Source organism: Hemicordylus capensis, chromosome 3 (assembly GCF_027244095.1).
Source record: "Hemicordylus capensis ecotype Gifberg chromosome 3, rHemCap1.1.pri, whole genome shotgun sequence".
Taxonomy (NCBI): domain Eukaryota; kingdom Metazoa; phylum Chordata; class Lepidosauria; order Squamata; family Cordylidae; genus Hemicordylus; species Hemicordylus capensis.
In genome coordinates, this window is record NC_069659.1 from 88,396,404 (window position 1) to 88,414,506 (window position 18,103).

The following is an 18,103-nucleotide window of genomic DNA, read 5'->3' on the forward strand; positions in this document are numbered from 1 at the left end:
CCAAGAACAATAGAAATACATTCTTACTAGAAATATCATAGGAACACAGGAAGCTTGCCTTATACCGCATTGGTCCGTCTAGCTCAGTATTTTCTACACAGACTGGCAGCAGGTTCTCCAAGGTTGCAAGTAGGAGTCTCTCTCAACCCTATCTTGGAGATGCCAGGGAGGGAACTTGGAACCTTGTGCATTCAAGCATGTAGATGTTCTTCCCTTTAAATAAAATCTGGAACTGAACCACTGCAATGAACCACAGTATCAAGCAGCAAGAAATAAAATGCAAGAGGAAGTTATTTTCCATCTGTATTTGAAGGGTGGTTTGACTTTTGCTTTCTCATGCAAAGAAACAAGTTGATTATATGCCCCACTGTGTGTTTAACTTTAAATAAATCAAGACAGACTGAAAATGTAAGTTATCTATTGTTTTCTTCCTCATTTAGCAACCATTGGACCACCTGATGTATATGTTAAATCCACATCTGGGGTATTGTATGTAGAAGTCACAGATCCCCCCATTACAAATATACGTGACTATTCCAGTTTGTCCATAAAGGGCATTTATGGTTCAAGTATGACTTATAAAATGTTGATCTGGAAGAAAGACTATGATGAACAGGTAATGCTTGCTGGCATTTGTCCATTTGTAGTGTTTGCATATACTTTCCTACATATAAAAGTGCAGGAAGCTCTATTCAGTTCTGTGTTTTCAAAAGCTAGAATTTCACCGCCAGACAGCTCCAACAACTAGATTTCTTACAAATTTCCAGCAGATAACCTAGCCTATCTGATCTCTTATCATTTGGAAGTATACTACTGATAATAATCTTTACTGAGGAATCTCAAGATGAGACTTGAGAGCCAGTATGGTGTAGTGGAGAGAGGTTTGGACTTGGTTATAAATGTAAATAAAGTTAGCTGGCCCCAGTGGCTCCCATGATGTACAAGGCAATGCTGATGCTCCTGATCAGCTGGCACTGCTGCATACATGGAAGTCATCATTTCCAATGTAGGTTCGGCCTTGCAAGTGCAGCATACCGCTTTAAGCAGTTGTACAACTGTGCTATTGCACAACGGTGCTCGGGCTGGCTTCCACATGCACAGCAGCACCGGCCAATCAGGAACATGTTAGGGTTTGTAATTATTTAGCAAATTGCCAAAAGAAGCTACCCACTCCAGTTACAGAGTGGAGTGCAGAGTTTAGTTGTTGCAGTTATTTAAAGGACACGCATGGAGATTGTTGTACAATCTAAACTAAATAGGTTTGTTGCTGAAGTATATTTTTGATAGGAAAGACCTAGTCCTATCTATCAGCTACGTGATGGATAGGTAGGGGGAGAGAGAGATGTTTCCATCTACTCTCTATGAGGAAAGGAAGAGGACCAACTCTCTACAGGAAGTACCAGAGGAGTCAAGGTGGGGGTCATAGAGTATAGGCAAAGCAGGAACAGGTAAGGAGACCCTCACTAACTATATATTTCCTCTTCTCACATTTTGTCTATGGAGTAAGTAAACATGTGGAGGGGGAGTAGGGTCAGGCCCCCTGGGTGCCCTTCTGACTTACATTCAGCAGAAGGAACAAGCTCTATATGTGTGAAGTCAATTCTCTTTTTGCATTAAGAGATCAGGAGGTGGAGCTAGTGGACATAACACCCACCCCTTCGCATACTGATTGAATATGGGAATGTAATATTGGAAGAGGGCTACAGTAATCTAAAATTTCAATCTGAAGCTGTCCAATTTGATTGGAATTGCATCCATTCATGCATTTTTAGAAATGCGGGGTTTTTTCATGGAAAAATATAGCTGTAGAAAATTTTCTAGAAAAGTTCCATCCCTGTACCATTGGCTAGCCTTGACAGCTGCATAACAATCCAAGGTGATGAGTATTCATAAGGACCTGCTGATAGATATGAGATAATCGTTAACTATTAGGTGGTGATAAATTATTTAATGATTGCTATTTTGATGTTGGTATGATTTATTGTGATCGATTATATTTTAATGTTTACATGCATGTTGCCAGATTTCACATGATTTAACCTGATTGACTTTGGCTCACATTTCAGCTTCGTTCTAGATCTCCTGGGTAGTCTTAGGAAAGCTGCTACATTGATTTAATATCAAATATAGTATTACTTCTCTAGGTGAATTCCTATTCTAACATTCCAGGGGGCTTTTACGCAGTTCTAGCAAGCATTGAAAGGGAATAGGATCCTCTCCCATACAGGAAAGGCCCATAGGAGACACAGGTTGTGGTATGAAACAAAAAGACTTTTCCCTTGGGCCAAATGTTTGGCCCTTTGAAACAAGACAGGAACAGCTGCTTCTACCCAGCTCCCAGGCATAGGATTATAATTTAGGGGGAGAGGGAGGATAGGACTAGCAAGGAGGGGCAGGAGAAATTATCCACAAGCAGACAGTTTTGTCTGCTACTGTGAATGGTGAATTGCAGACAAGTGAATGGTGATCAGGGGCAGACTTTTGCAGAGCAGTGTAGATTTTGAGGAGGAATTTTAAATGCTTGAGCATTTTATTACTCAGAGGATTTTACTACTCCTGTGGAGGAGCAGGACCAGAATTAATGAAACCAGTAGAGCAGAGCTGTGGAACTTCAGCCCTCTACTTGTTTATGGACTACAACTCCCATCATCCCCAGCCACAGTGGCCAATATTCGGTTGTGATGGGAATTGTAGTCCAGCATCACAGGAAGGCCAGAGTTGTACAGCCTTGCAGGAGAGCGGGGTTGTGGGGCGGGGAGGAAGCGTCATTTCCTGAATTACATGAGGAGAATCTTGCCTCACAGAGCACTTGTGAATGTGAATTAAGTTCACAAAAAGTAGATTAATATGTCATACGCACTCTGTCAATTGTTGTTCCTTGTACCAACAGTATCATGTCACTTGCATGGTGAAATCAGTGTGTGATTGTAACATGGTGCTACACTGTGGGCCCATGAGCTGACATATTGTTGAACTCCTATCAGCTCAAATGGACTTGCTAGCAATCTTATTCCTCAACGTGTGTACATTAAAGGTAGAATTCATGCTATTAAGAATTCATGCTATTTTAGTTTGTCAGTTCACTAGTGTAACATTGTATTCTTTCATACTAGGTAAGAGATGAGAATATAATGCATAATTCAATAATATTATCTGACCTCGATCCTGGGACAACTTACTGCCTTAAGGTTCAAGTACTTATTCGTGAAATGAATAAAAAAGGAGAGTGGAGCAATGTGTTTTGTCACAGAACAAACGACAGTGGTAAATTTTTGGTGTATTAAAAGCTTATTCATGAAGAGTGGTATTGAAAATTCTGCAGTCTCCCCCTCGCACCCCCCCCCGCTTTACTGATTGGATTAAAGCGATACACTGGTGCTTATAAAATTAGGCCTACAGAAACTGTTATAAAGCTTGCTGGCTAATTCTGTGCATATTTACTTATCTATCTGAGTTCGTAGCACATTGTCTCAGATATGGGAGCAATAACCATGGTTTTAATACTTCAGGATCGTTTTCCTTGTTATGACTACTTTCTCAAACTAGAAAAAGGTTATGGAGCTTTCAAGCCAACAAAAGAAAACTAAGACCTGATTTTTATAAGATGTGGGCTATAGAGACATCACTTACCTGTGAAATTTTTCCACACATGCATGATCATGTTCAAACATACTTACCACATGTACTGGCTAGTTTGTGTGTTAATGTTAGCAGCCATGCCACACTTCAGTAGTTGGCATGCTAATGTCAACAAGTAAATAGGCTGGTGCCCCTTTTATAAGTGCATTGAAATATGACCAGATGCATGTACAGGTGAGTGCTGTCCCCCATGGACTATATAAAATTGGGCCTTGATTTTAAGTTACATACATAACAAGAAAAGTGTAATACAGGACAGAGGAACTCTGCTAAAACAAAGACATAAAATTGGTCTTAAATGGGAAAATGAGGTGGTTCAGATGTAACACAGAACTATGGTTAAGTTTTGATCCCACGCAATGTCCCCGATGATCTGGAATGTGCATGATCTCTTCCCCGCCCCCACGCTTGTGCAAGTCTCCACTTCCAATTTGGGTAGAATAAACTAAGAACTTTTGTGACATATGAACCATCAATCTGCTTGTCTCAACTGAACAACTTAAAAGAAACTGCAATCTGTATCGAACCAAGGGTTGAAGTAAGTTACAGATTTCAGTTTATTATTTCAAGTAAATAGGCTAGAATAAACTGAGATCAGTCAGTTTAGTTTTATTTTAATCTAAATAGAAAGTGGATGTCCACATTTGCATGGGTAGCAAGGTAGCACATGCTCCTGATCCTTTGGAATGTCAAATGGGACCAAGTGGTTCCATGTTACATCTGAACCAGCCATAACATTCTACCTAGATCTTGGGTTTTGCAGTAGGATGACACATGCCTACAATGGGTTGAATTTTTGTTTTTGTTCTGTGCAGCCAGCATCAAAAATATTAGCATCACTTTTAAAAATGTGATTATGAAGTCTTATGAAATGATTAAAGGATAAAACAGTAAAAACTCTATGTGTCTATTTAAAGGACATATTCATCATAATTGATCATATATTTATTTTTTGAGATTTTGAGCCCCGTTTGCTACAGGGAACAATCTTCTTGTTCCTTTTGCTACGTAAATTGCTTTGAGGTGTGTGTGGGTTTTTTGGTTGAAAAGCAATATATACATCTGTTCTAAATAATATATTTCACAGTGAATAAATGATTTGGGTTCTTCTCTTTTCTCATGCAGGTGTAAATCCAGTGCAGCTTACTGTTATCCTACTCTCAGTGTTGGTGTTGTTACCTTTCGGCTGCCTTTTGATTTTACATCTTTATCGACGGGTCAAAAATGCCTTCTTACCTTCATATTCTTTGCCACAGCATTTCAAAGAGGTTTGTTCTTTTATGGTTTGTAAGTGTAGCTCTTTGGTTGTCAGCTTTACATCACACCACAGCCATCACCAAATATTAGCACTACAGTTTACCAAAGAACATATGCTTATATTAAACCTGATTGCTAAAATTAAGTAAATTTGAAAAGATAGCACTGCATAATGCTCATAACTGCCAAAAAACCTGACAAACTTGCTGCTAACCAAAAATCAGCTTACTGTTTATGTTTTAATATCCCACCTTATGTGGGATATTATATAGTGTAGGGTCTATACGATAACCACACAGTTTACAAGAACATTAGTTCCTCTACCTTGATTGGTGTTTCTTCTGGACTTAGATGAGGATATGTCTGTCACCCTGTTGGCTACCTAGTGCTGTATAACTATGGCGCTCAAAGTGTAAGATCTGCATAAGACAAGACTGACAGTGTGGCAGTGCATGTTTATCACATAAACTTTTCTGTGATTTCTTGTGCCACAAGGTATGGTATTGGTCTGCCTCCTTTCAGTGAATGAAGTAAATTTGGCTGTATACCCTTGTGGTGGTTTCTGCCCTATTGTGTCTTAGTGCCCTGATTCCATCCAGTCTCCTTTAATCCACTTCCCATTATCTCAAGTTATGTGAGCATACATAAAGAAACTTTCAGAGGAGGACTGTTCTCTTGGTTTTTGGTTTTACCTCAGTATGTCAGAGGAAAGTCATCTCAAGGTGACTGTTTTTCCTCTTCAGTTTAGCATGATGATTCATCCTTTCTAATGTTACCTCAAGTGGTGAGACTTGTTGAAGTTTTCCACAAAGTAAAAAATACCATATCTCATCAAACTGCTTTACAGGGAGGCATACATGGGCTTCTTATTTCATACCATGGATGGGCACATTATAGTACATTTTATCTGTGTGCAGCTAGCCAATGGCTGGTGGAGGAGTGGAGTTTTCTGTTTTCAAGATATATCAAGCCCTGTTTAAATCCTCTCCCTCGCACTAGATCATGTCCCTAATCTCCTTGACTTGGGGAGGCTAAGCTTATTTTGGTGATTTGAGAATTCTTCCCATAGGACTAACACAAATACCTGTCATCTGGCTGGCTGAATTTTTTTTAAAATAAAGTGTGCCATTGAGTCAGTTTCAACTCCTGGTGACCACAGAGCCCTGTGGCTGGTTTTGGTAGAATACAGAAGGGGTTTACCATTGCCTTCTCCCACACAGTATGAGATTATGCCTTTCAGCACCTTCTTATATCACTGCTGCCCAATATAGGTGTTTTCCATAGTCTGGGAAGCATACCAGTGGGGATTCGAACCAGCAACCCCTTACTTGATAGTCAAGCATTTCCCTCCTGAGCCATTAGCAGATGACTAATTAGACCTTTTAAAAGATTCTTAGAATTCTATTTAGCCTTCATACTGCAAAGGCTTCAGCATCAGCTCTAAGCCACACTTCCCAAATATATCTCATCTAAAATGCCCCAGTGGTGGATGGACAAATACATAAATGTGTGTCTTGATTTTATCCTTTCTCTCTCCACAGTTTTTAAACAAGCCTTTTTACAGTTCACAGTTTCTTGCATCTCAGTTAAATGGAGAAGATCATTCCTATGACAAGATAACTATAATTTCTGAGGAAAAATTATAATATTTAATTTGAGAAGCAACTGATCAAAGTGGCAATTACAAATGTCCGACCTCTAGGCTCAAAGAAGTTTAAGACTGTACACCTTTGCACACTATGCAGACTGGAAGGAATAATCTACTGCACTCTGAAGGCACTTACAAAGCATCATTTAACTTTTGCACACTTCAAATTTCTAAATTTGTAAAAATTGTAAGTCTATGAACAGTTTTTAAAAAGTATATTTATTCAGCTATAAGATATAAAACATATGTATAAAATTTTTCTGTTCTTAAGATATATATATACACTCTGAAGCTTTACTTGGTCTGTTGTCAAATTATGTATTTAAGCTATTCTCTCTCTCTCTTCCTACCCCATCCTTAAACAGATGATTGGTGCAGCTGCTAGAACCCCAGTTTCTAGATGGGCAACAGTCCACTTCTGCCTGCATGTGGGTCTACCAGGCACCATCTAGCATAAATTAGTCATGACTAAACTAAATTAAAGCTAAATTAGTCATGAATTTCAGAAAGCTGTTAGACAAGGTGCAGTACTACAATGACATCTGTAAAGCCCTTGAGGGTGGAAATTGAGACGGAAAAACAAAGAGAGTTTTCCAAAAGATTCCTGAGCTCAGAAGGAGGTTCTGACCTCAAATTGGTATGTTAAGGGATGCCAAAGGACAAATAGTAACTGATTCAGAGAAGATCAAACAGAGATGGAGAGAGTATACTGAAAATCTGTACAGCAGGGACATCAACATCCAAGATACTCTAGAAGATATTCCCTACTTGCAAGAACCTCTAGTATGGGAAGATGAAGTTAGATCAGCACTACAGGAATTTATGGGATAGCTACAGAAATATGGTAGGCAACAGAAGAAGAATCTGTCAAGGCTCTAAACCAAACTATGCCAACAAATTTGGAGAACACAATGGCCAACAGATTGGAAGAGGTTGGTCTACATATCCATACCAAAGAAAAGAGACTGAACAGATCATGCAAACCATCGCACAATATCCTTAATTTAACATGCTAGCAAAATAATGCTCATCCAGTGCAGGTTGGAGCCTTACATGGAAAGCAAAATGTTGGATGTTCAAGCTGGCTTCAGAAAAGGCCAAGGGACAAGAGACATTACTGCTGATGCACGCTGGATAATTGAGAAAGCCAAAGAATACCAAAAAGAAGTCGATACGTGCTTTATTGATTACAGAAAAGCCTTTGATTGCATCGACCATGTCAAGTTGTGGAATATCCATAGGAAAATTGGCATCTCAGAACATCTAATTGTTCTCATGAGAAACCTATACACAGGACAGGAAGCCATAGTCCAGATGGAACATGGTGAAACAGACTGGTTCCAGATCGGCAAAGGAGTAAGACAAGACTATATGCTGAATGTATACTGAGAAAAACTGGATTGGAAGAAGATGAGCATGGTTTTATTAGCGTGGTTTTAAAGTTGGAGGAAGAAACATCAATAACCCACACTACACTGATGACACCACTCTGATAGCTGAGAATGCGGATGATCCGCAGGCTCTAGGAATGAAAGTCAAGCAGCACAGTGAAAAAATGAGACTACAACTAAATGTAAAGAAGACTAAACTAATGACAGCAGGTACAGCAACAAGCTTCAGAATTGATCATGAAGACATTGAAGTGGTGGACAGTTTATGTCTTTTAGGATCAACCATCAGCAGTAAAGGATCCAGCAGTCAAGAAATACACTGCAGACTAGCAGTTCGTAGAGTTGCAATGAAGGCCTTGGAAAGGATATTTAGATGCCATGACGTGCCTATACTTACAAAGATTAGAATCACTGGGACAATGGTTTTTCCCGTGACACTCTATTATTTATTTATTTATTTATTTTATTTTTATACCGCCCTTCCAAAATGGCTCAGGGCAGTTTACGATTAAAACAAAACCATTAAAACCAATAACAGTTAAAACAGAAATATAAACAATGTAAAAACATCAATTAACAATTAAAACATCATAAACAACTAAACAATCAGAATAATTAAAACCCTGAAAACCAGGTTACAGCATTAAAACAATTAAAACTAATTAAAAACTCTGGAAGGCCAGGCCAAACAGATAGAATTTAAGGGTTCTCCTGAAGGTCAATAAAGAATTCTGGTTGTGGATTTCTGCTGGGAGTGCATTCCACAGCCCAGGAGCAGCTACAGAGAAGGTCCACCTCTCAGTTGCCACCAAATGAACTGGTGGTAACTGGAGACAGACCTCCTCAGATGATCTTAACGTGTGGTGGGGATCATGTAGAAGAAGGCGCTCTCTCAGATAACTCGGACCCAAGCCATTCAGGGCTTTAAAGGTAATAACCAGCACTTTGTATTTTGCCCGGAAACATATCAGCAGCCAGTGTAGCTGTTTCAAAACAGGCAAAATATGGTCTCTCCGGGTTGCCCCAGAGACCAATCTGGCTGCCGCATTCTGAACTAACTGAAGTTTCTGGACTACGTACAAAGGCAACCCCACGTAGAGCGCATTGCAATAGTCAAGCTGGGATTTTACCAGCTGATGCACCACTGTCTTGAGGTCATGCTCGTCAAGGAATGGGCGCAGCTGTCAAATCAGCCAAAGCTGATAGAAAGCACTCTTGGCCATGGCCTCCACCAGAGATACCAGGGTGAGGCCTGGGTCCAGGAGTACTCCCAAGCTGTGCACCTGCTCCTTCTGGGGGAGTGTAACCCCATCCAGCACAGGAAGATCTAGCACACCCCTCAGATTCTCAGCCCCCACAATGAACACCTCCGTCTTGCTTGGATTCAGCTTCAATTTGTTCTCCCTCATCCAGCCTATTACTGCCCATAGGCAGGCATTTAGAGAATGAGTGCCATTTCCTGAAGATGAAAGGGAGAAGTAGATTTGGGTGTCATCAGCATACTGATAACATCCAGCACCAAACCGCCTGATGACCTCACACAGCGGTTTCACATAGATATTAAAAAGCATTGGTGACAGAATGGAGCCCTGAGGCTCCATATAACAGCTCCCGTTTTGAGGAGCAACTGTCACCAAGTTCCACCATCTGGAATCTACCCGAGAGATAGGAGAGGAACCACTGCAAGGCAGTGCCCGCTATCCCCAACTCCCCCAGGCAATCAAGAAGGATACCATGGTCAATGGTACTGAATGCCTTTGAGAAATCCAGAAGAACCAGCAGAGTCACACTCCCTCTGTCGATTCCCCGGTAAAGGTCATCCATCAGGCTGACCAAGGCTGTCTCAATGCCATAGCCAGCTCTAAAGCCAGTTTGAAATGGGTCTAGATAATCAGTTTCCTCCAAGACTGCCTGGAGCTGGTCGGCCACCATCCTCTCAATCACCTTGTCCAACCAAGGGAGATTGGAGATTGGCCTGTAACTATCCATCACTAAGGGGTCCAGGGAAGGCTTCTTTAAGAGTGGTCTGACCATTGCCTCCTTCAGACAAGGAGGCACCCTACCCACTCTCACTGATGCATTTATGAGATTAACTAGGCCATCTCCAACAATCTCCCTGCTAGATAGAAGCAGCCAAGTCGGGCAAAGATCCAGAGAACAGGTGGTAGGCCGCACCTACCCAAGCAACTTGTCCACATCCTCAGGAGTCACAGATTGAAACTGATCCAATCTAATACTGCAAGAGGGATGACTGGACACCTCCTCCATAGACCTTGCAGAAATAGTGGAGTCCAGGTCAGCCCAAATACAGGAGAACTTATTCGCAAAGAACCCATTAAAGGCATCACAGCAGAGCAACTCCAGGGACTGATTAGAAGTAGAAGGAGCAGAAACTAAGCTCCTCACAACCCAGGATAACTCCGCTGAGCGTGAACCTGCAACCGCAATGCGCGCAGACCAGAATCTCTTTTTCGCTCCGTGTACTGCCACCGCATAAGTTCTCAAATGGGTCACATGCTGAATCCTGTCAGATTCTATCCGAGTTCTCCACTTGTGCGCTAGTCGCCAACCCAACCGCTTCAGCCCCCGCAACTCTTCACTATTCCAAGGGGCCATTTTTGCAGCAGGTTGGAAGGGACGCTTAGGAGCAATCATATTTCCTGCCCTGTTGAGTTTTCTGTTCCAGATCTCCACCAGGGCATCGACAGAATCAACGGCCGCACCAACGTCAAAATCCTCCAAGGCCTTTTGAAATCCTACTGGGTCCAGCAGCCTTTTCGGATGGAACATCCTAATAGGTCCACCACTCCTGCAGGGGTGGATTGTGGCTGTGAGACCAACCTTAACCAGGTAGTGGTCCATCCATGACAATGGGGAAACCACTGGATCCCCCACCCACGGAACACCCCCCCTGATCTGAACAAAAGACCAAATCGAGTGCATGGCCGGCAACATCAGTTGGTTCAGAAACTAATTGGGATAGGCCCATAGTTGTCATGGCCGCTATGAACTCCTGAGCCACACCAGACAAGCCAGCCCCCAAGTAGATCTTGAAGTCCCCCAGCACCAGCACCAAAAGTCTAGGAGACTCCAACACCAACTCAGCGACCAGCTCAGTTAGGGAGTCCGTTGGGCAGCGGGGTGGACGGTACACCAACAGAATCCCCAATCTATCCCTAGTTCCCAGCCTCAAAAATATGAACTCAATATGTCAACTGTCTCACAGGGGCCCTGGTAAGGGAAATAGTATTCGTATGGACCACAGCCAGTCCACCCTCCACCCACTTCCCCTGGCCTGCTCCACGACAGAGTAACCTGGTGGGAGAAGCTGAGCCCACACTGGACCACTCGCCTCCCCCAACCAGGTCTCAGTTATACATGCCAGGTCAGCTCCCTCAAGTCATGGATTATTTCAGTCTTATTCTGAACCAACCTGGCATTACAAAGGAGCAAGACTAGGTACTGTGGGAAGTTGGAACTGCTCCCGAGGCCAGAGAGCTGACAGGGCATCCAGAAGTGGGAACAGTTACTAAATTACTGATTTCCCTTTCCCTGTAACGGCCAGCTGCTCTGCCAGTGCCAATTCTTTTATTCCCCGCCACTACAGTAATAGCTGCCCCCAAACTACCAGGCACACTCCCAGCACCATCCCACTCAAGAGAGCCCAAACACATATCTGCAAAAGGCCGGCCCCCTTTGGCAGCCGGCTTCGAGGGTGGCCCAATGGCTATGCCTTTGGCAAGCCTCCTTGCTTTTAAGCCTGCAAGCCCCAAAAGCCACTCCCCTCACAAGCAGCTCCCAGGACAGGCAGCAGGTGGTAGAACTCAACAATCTGGGAGGCTGGCAATCAGCCAGCTGGAACTTGGCAACCAACAAGCAGGCTGCACTCCGTCTGTACTGAAATGTCCACAGGAGGCAGAGGGGCTTAAGTAAGTCCCGGCAAGGCAGATAGAATGGCCCTGTTACCTTCCCCAGCCTTATGGACTTCTCAAGGGAGTTGGATTTTCACAGTATGATAATTTGAGCCTGGTCATTTGTGCCTCAAATGCAAATTCTGGATTGATTTGTTCTATGGTCCATTTGTTTATTTTCCTGGATGTCGCCATTTCAGTATAACTTGGTCATTACTAACTGGATTGTTCCAATCTCCATTTATTTAATGCAATAAATACTGTTGCATAGCACCTTTTGTTCCTGAAGAGTCCCAACAGAAGCCCTATATAGAATGCTTGATGAATCCAGCCCAGATATTTAAAACATTGCATCAACAGCAGTCGTGGCATCAAACATGCACCCACAGAGCGTGAAACTGCCATGTAGCCAGATCTGAAGCATATTTGCTTGGAAGTAAACCTCAGTAGAGTGTGTCCATATGTAAGTGTGCATTGGATTGTGCACACAGTAGTTTATAATGGTATCTGAGCAAGTTTGAGACATCTTTAACATTTTAACCCATTTCTGACCTCCGCTGTGCACTGAAAAAAAATGTGGTTTTCAGTTTAGGCATAAGGTTTCTGTTGCCAGTATTATATTGGTTTGGAAAGTGGCACATTTTCTCACTTCATTAAGCACACTGTAAAAGTATACAAACAAAGTCTGCTACTCCGCACTTAATGGTCAGGCCTGAGGAAAGGAGGTTGGTCTTTGGGCAACCTTTTGTGGGTTAGTACCCACAATGGTTACTAACACTATCCTAATGCCAGCATTGGTAAATCCTTGCCTCTTCAAGCCCGGTCTGGTCACAGTCGGCACAATTTTGTTCCCATAGGAGACAACTGATAGGTTGTTCCAATCCATAGTAGTGCAGCCATTAGATACTGGAGCAGAGAAAAGAGTAAACGGTGCAAGGCAAATGCACTCTAAACGATGGAATATGACAAACAATAAGAGGAATATATTTTTGTAGAAAAGGAAAACAAAACCCAGTAGGCAATATTGTTAACTGAAATAGAAGTTTTTGATGTGTATAAATCTTTGTGATCTTAGCATCAAAAAATTGAGGAAAGTGTTTTTCAAAGTGTGGCCCTAGGAGACTGCCCCTGCGGGTTCTCTCCTATTGCTTCTTTGATGAAGAGACATGGACAAAAATATTATAATAGCTTTTAAACTTAACTTCTTGGGCTTGATGAATATCTCAACTGTGAGCCATTAATAATGACCACAGCAACAATAAAATTATATGAAATTATGTATTCCACCATTTCTCTGAGCAGTTTGGAGCAAATAAGATCAAGTAATTTTGGGGCAACTTGGTATTAATTGTATTACAATTAAATCTGGAAAAAGAGGTGGCTCAGATGTCAAGCTTTTTAGGATTCTACATTCCAATATTATTCAAAAAAAAATCTGTACAGAGCCTAGCAGGCTCTGTCCTGCCATCTTGTGATTTGGCTATTGTCTCATAGCATGCTATTATCCTTTCCAATGAGTCATATGATTGCCTCTTTATGGAATTAGTTGAACTATAGGGTAAACACTATTGATTTCACTTTCTCTGTAGCTTTTTGGTGTTGCACCAGAGAGGAAATCTTTTACATTTATTGTAATCACATCACATGTAATTACATTTATTGTAATCACATCACAGAATTTTGTGGTGGTATGTTGAGAAATAGATTATGATAGTATGAGGTGGCATATTATTCAACAGTTAGTGTATTTTAAGATTAGACATGAAGAAAATGGATTCAGCCACAAACGTGTGCTTCACTGGATAGCGAGAGAACCATATTCTAACAATATTTCACAAACAACCATTTATTCTGTCTCTAAAATGTGTTAATGTGCTCTTCATGAGTGAAATTAAGTCTTTATTGGAAATCACAAAGGAAGACATCAAAATAATACTGTGTGTTACTACTAAGTATCTCTTCCAGTGCATTAACTGATCTCATAATTTGTCATAAGAGGGGAACTTATACAACATCTTTTAAATATGTGACTGGACTGTATGAAACCTCTGACCAGACTAGACTCCCTAGAAACTTGCAGTAAAATGTATTTATTATGTCTTTATCATGCCCTGCCTTCCAGGAGCTCATGATATTACTGTATATACAGTGTTAATCCTCACAACAATCCTGTGAAGAGAGATGGTGACTCGTTCAAGGTTACACAGTTTCATGGCTGATCAAGGAACTGAACCCAGGTCTCTTCAGTCTAAGACCATTAACCTTATTCACTGCACTGCACTAGCTCTTACAACATATGTATCCAAAAATATCTGCAAGGAAGAAACAAACACTGTAGGTATTAGAGTTCAAACAGTGATTATTCTCAGGATGTGATGTGGTTCATGTTCCCTCATTGCACAACTATCAGCAGCAGAACCCAAGAAGACTAAAACCACTTACCACTGTGTATACCATGCGAGGCAAAAGTTATATGAGATGACATGAAATGTTATTAGAATGGTGGTCTGGCCGCATTTGTAAAGCTTTGGCCACAATGTTACATTCGGTTTCTTAAATGGAAAGTGAAACTTCTTGAGCTTCTATTAGCATGCATATTGCTGTCATGGAAGAGGGTGTGTGGAATCAAACACACTGCAGTAACTGCTCCAATCAACACACGTACACCTTGTGATAAACTTTTCAACACTAAGAGAAACCCTTGTTCAAAATAATACCTGTTCTGAATACAAATATGCTGTTTGGTTTATCACTTTTTAGCAGTGTTCCTTCTAAGATGTGCACTCATGCATTTTTTTAATGTCTGCTCAGTCAGTTTCAGATCCTGCTCACATTGAATCAGGAAGGCCCCACTCTGAATGCACGTGTGCACACACTGCCTTGATACCCCAGAACAAAACTCATTCTGCACACATGAAAAAAATTAGAACACTGATCCTCGGTCCTCATCCCCAGCTGACATAAATTAAGGCTTGCTCTGTCCTAATGCTGCATTTATTCACAATAGTATTATTCGACATTTACAGTTGTGATGATCATGGTTAAATTCTACAATGTTAAGTGGGATCCCCAAGTAAATGTGTTTAGGACTGCAACCTTAAACTACATTAACAAGACACCCAAAGCATCACACCAGTTATCACAGTGCATAGTGTAATAGGTACCAGGGTGGAGCTAGCTACCACAGGGCAGCCACATTCAAAGAACACAGGCTGCTAGGGGTACTGCCACAGACCCTGCCACTCACCTCTGTTCTACCCTGCTTGCTCACCTGCCCACCTACACACCCTGTTTGCTTGTCTGCCCATGTGGCCTGCTCACTTGCCCAACTGCACACCACTCCTCAGCCCCCCACTAACTGGTGGGGCCAGGCCAGTCAATGTGATATGACATCATTGTGTGGCATACAGTGGGTGGTGATATTATATTGTGTTGGTTGGCTGAGTGAGAAGCAGAGACTAATTATTTTTTATTATTATTATTATTTACATTTTATATCCCAGTCTTCTTCCAAGGAGCCCAGAGCGGTGTACTACATACTTAGGTTTCTCCTCACAACAACCCTGTGAAGTAGGTTAGGCTGAGAGAGAAGTGACTGGCCCAGAATCACCCAGCAAGTATCATGGCTGAATGGGGATTTGAACTCAGGTCTCCCCAATCCTAGCCCAGCACTCTAACCACTACACCACAACCAGTGATGGCAGTTAATGGGGGCCAAAGAGCAGCTGGAGAGCAGTCAAGGTGAGTGGGTAGTGGCAGTGGTGGCAGAGCCAGCACCTCCAAAAAGGTAACATTGCTCCATTACTGAGAATGGGTGAACCCCATTGGAGGTAGCTACACCACTCACAGGCACCATAGAGCTAAGAAGGTCTGAAGCAATATTAGAAAGGACCTGGAAAGTTAGTCATCCAAAATAAGCAATGTACCCAATGCCAGATTTGGGCACAAGCTAAGTAAGCTATAGTTTGGGGCCTCACATTATGAGGGGCTGCTGAATTAAAAACAGAGACTAAATTTCAAGTTTTACATAACGTTTAAGGCACTTCTAAAGGCAATTTAAAGGCACTTCTAAGGCAATTAGGCTTATTTCAAGATAACTGTTTTTGTTAAGATTGTTTTTGTTGCATCTTTGCTATCTATCTATATATTTCTCCTGGGTGTGCCATGGAATGTGCGTCACGGCAGTCCAGCTGATTGGCTGGGCGGCGGAGGGGCCTGATTGGCTGGCACACCCAGGAGAGAGGAGGCAGGCCTGGCCCTGTGACAGGTGGTGGCCACGGGCCGAGGCAGCAAGGTGGCGGTGGGCCCGGCTCAGCCGAGGGGGTGAGGAAGTGGTGGCGGGCCCCGATACTGGGACAGAAGGTGGGAGAGATGGCTGGCCCCAATGAGGCCGACCCCAAAGACTGGCAAGCGGCAGCAGTGGGCTCGGCAGGCCGCAGAGGTGGCACTTGGCTTGGTGGGCCCGGCTGCAAAGGCGGCCCAGGCCATGGAGACGCTGGGACCGCCCACCGAGGCCAGGAGCCCGTGGAAGGCTGGGGTGGGAGGGAACCGGGCGGCGGAACTTTCCTGTTTGCTGCCCAGGAGGAGTGGTGGCGGCCCGTTAAGTAGAGCTTTAAAAAATGCAGGGGGAGGGCAAGAAGGAGTGGGGCAGGGGGGAGGGCAAGAGGGAGTGGGGCGGGGGAAGGGGAGGGGAGGGCAAGAGAGAGGAGCAGGGGGAGGGGGAGGGCAGGAGAGACTGGGGCAGGAGGGTGAGAGAGAGGGGAGAGTGAGGGTGAGAGAGAGGGGAGAGTGAGAGAGATGGGAGGGAGGGCGGGGAAGGGAGGGTGAGAGTGAGGAGGGAGGGGAGGGGGCAAGAGTGTGGGGTAGAAGGGAGGGAGAGTGGGGCAGGAGGGAGAAGGGAACAGCCAGCCCCAAAGAGTGTACAGATGCTCTGTGAGGGTTGGCTAGTGTAATATAAAGCTTTGTTATTTATATTTCAATGCCTTTTTGTCTATAGCATTACAAAATAATAATATTTCTTTTTTTAAATGCTATGGGACCTTTTAAGTTTAACATAGTTTAGGGCCTCAAAGTGTTATAATCCAGCCCCTGAATATACCTATCCTTTGTAGGCTGGCAAAAGTATGCCAGTATAGTCACTTGCTACTCCTTTTGAACCCATGCTGGTTGCTGATTACGTATTGGTTTTATTGGTTTTATTGTAACTAATTTGAATTGAATAAAATCAATCTTTATTACGGTCATGGACCAGCATAAAATATTAGGTTAATTACATATTAAAAGAGAAAGTAGCTAGAAGTATCCAGGGTGATACAATGCCTAAAACCAAAATGGCCGTTGCTGTTTAAAACCTGTCACATTTTTAAAGTCAGAATATATTACTATCAAATTACTAATATTTACTAGTAACAGTGTTAAATAATTTCCTAAAAAGCCATAAAAGGCATTATTAAAAACAATCACAAAAGGAAAGTAACAAGTATATAATAAAATGATAGTTGTATAAGTATAAAATGAAGACAAAGTATATGGGAACATAGTTAAAACCCAGATGGTGGTCATACCAAATAAAGACATAAAAAGTACATGGGGTTAGATTTAAATCCATATGCATCATATTTAATCATCCAGGGGAACTATAGGTCATAACTAGTTTGAAGTGAGGGTGGTGAATGCTTAGTTGGTCTACTCTTCTGTTAGGCAGATCACTGGCTAATAGCTCAGGAGACCAGTGGATATCTCTAAAAGGGATAATTAATGGCCCTGAAGTATCCTGATACCATCAGAATATCTTGTAAAGGTAAAGTGTGCTGTCAAGTCGATTCCTACTCCTGGTGCCCACAGAGCCTTGTGGTTTTCTTTTGGTAGAATACAGGAGGAGTTTACCATTGCCTCTTCTCGTGCACTGTGAGAGGATGCCTTTCAGCATCTTCCTATATTGCTACTGCCTGATATAGTACCAGCAGGGATTCAAACCGGCAACCTTCTGCTTGTTAGTCAAGCATTTCCCTGCTGCACCATTAGATGGCACATATTCTCCACCTGATTGGAGGGAGACTGATATTCAAGTGTGAAAAGAACAAAAGCAGCCGCTTGGGTAAAGGGCTGCACAAATTCAGCTCTCCAGCTGTGGTTGGACTACAACTCCCATCATCTCCAAACCAGTCACAATGGTCAATAGTCAGGGATGATGGGAGTTGTAAGCAATGTGTGCAGGAGGACCAAAGCTCTGCAGCCCTGCCTTGGGTGCTCCACAT

General features: G+C 42.6%; 1 protein-coding gene across 4 annotated transcripts in view; it reads left to right on the forward strand.

Annotated features, from left to right (window-relative positions):
- IL10RB (interleukin 10 receptor subunit beta) overlaps positions 1 to 14,598 on the forward strand; it is a 43,679-nt gene extending 29,081 nt beyond the window's left edge. For 2 of the 4 annotated variants that reach the window (XM_053307921.1, XM_053307923.1), the window contains 4 exons: positions 441 to 616; positions 3,114 to 3,264; positions 4,765 to 4,907; positions 6,438 to 6,841. In XM_053307921.1, coding sequence (XP_053163896.1) covers positions 441 to 616; positions 3,114 to 3,264; positions 4,765 to 4,907; positions 6,438 to 6,542 — 575 coding nt within the window. In that variant the 3' untranslated portion in view covers positions 6,543 to 6,841. Of the gene's footprint in view, positions 1 to 440; positions 617 to 3,113; positions 3,265 to 4,764; positions 4,908 to 6,437; positions 6,842 to 6,909 lie in introns of those variants that run through there. The other 2 variants (XR_008319185.1, XM_053307922.1) reach the window with 2 other exon arrangements.
- The last annotated feature ends 3,505 nt before the right edge of the window (positions 14,599 to 18,103 follow it).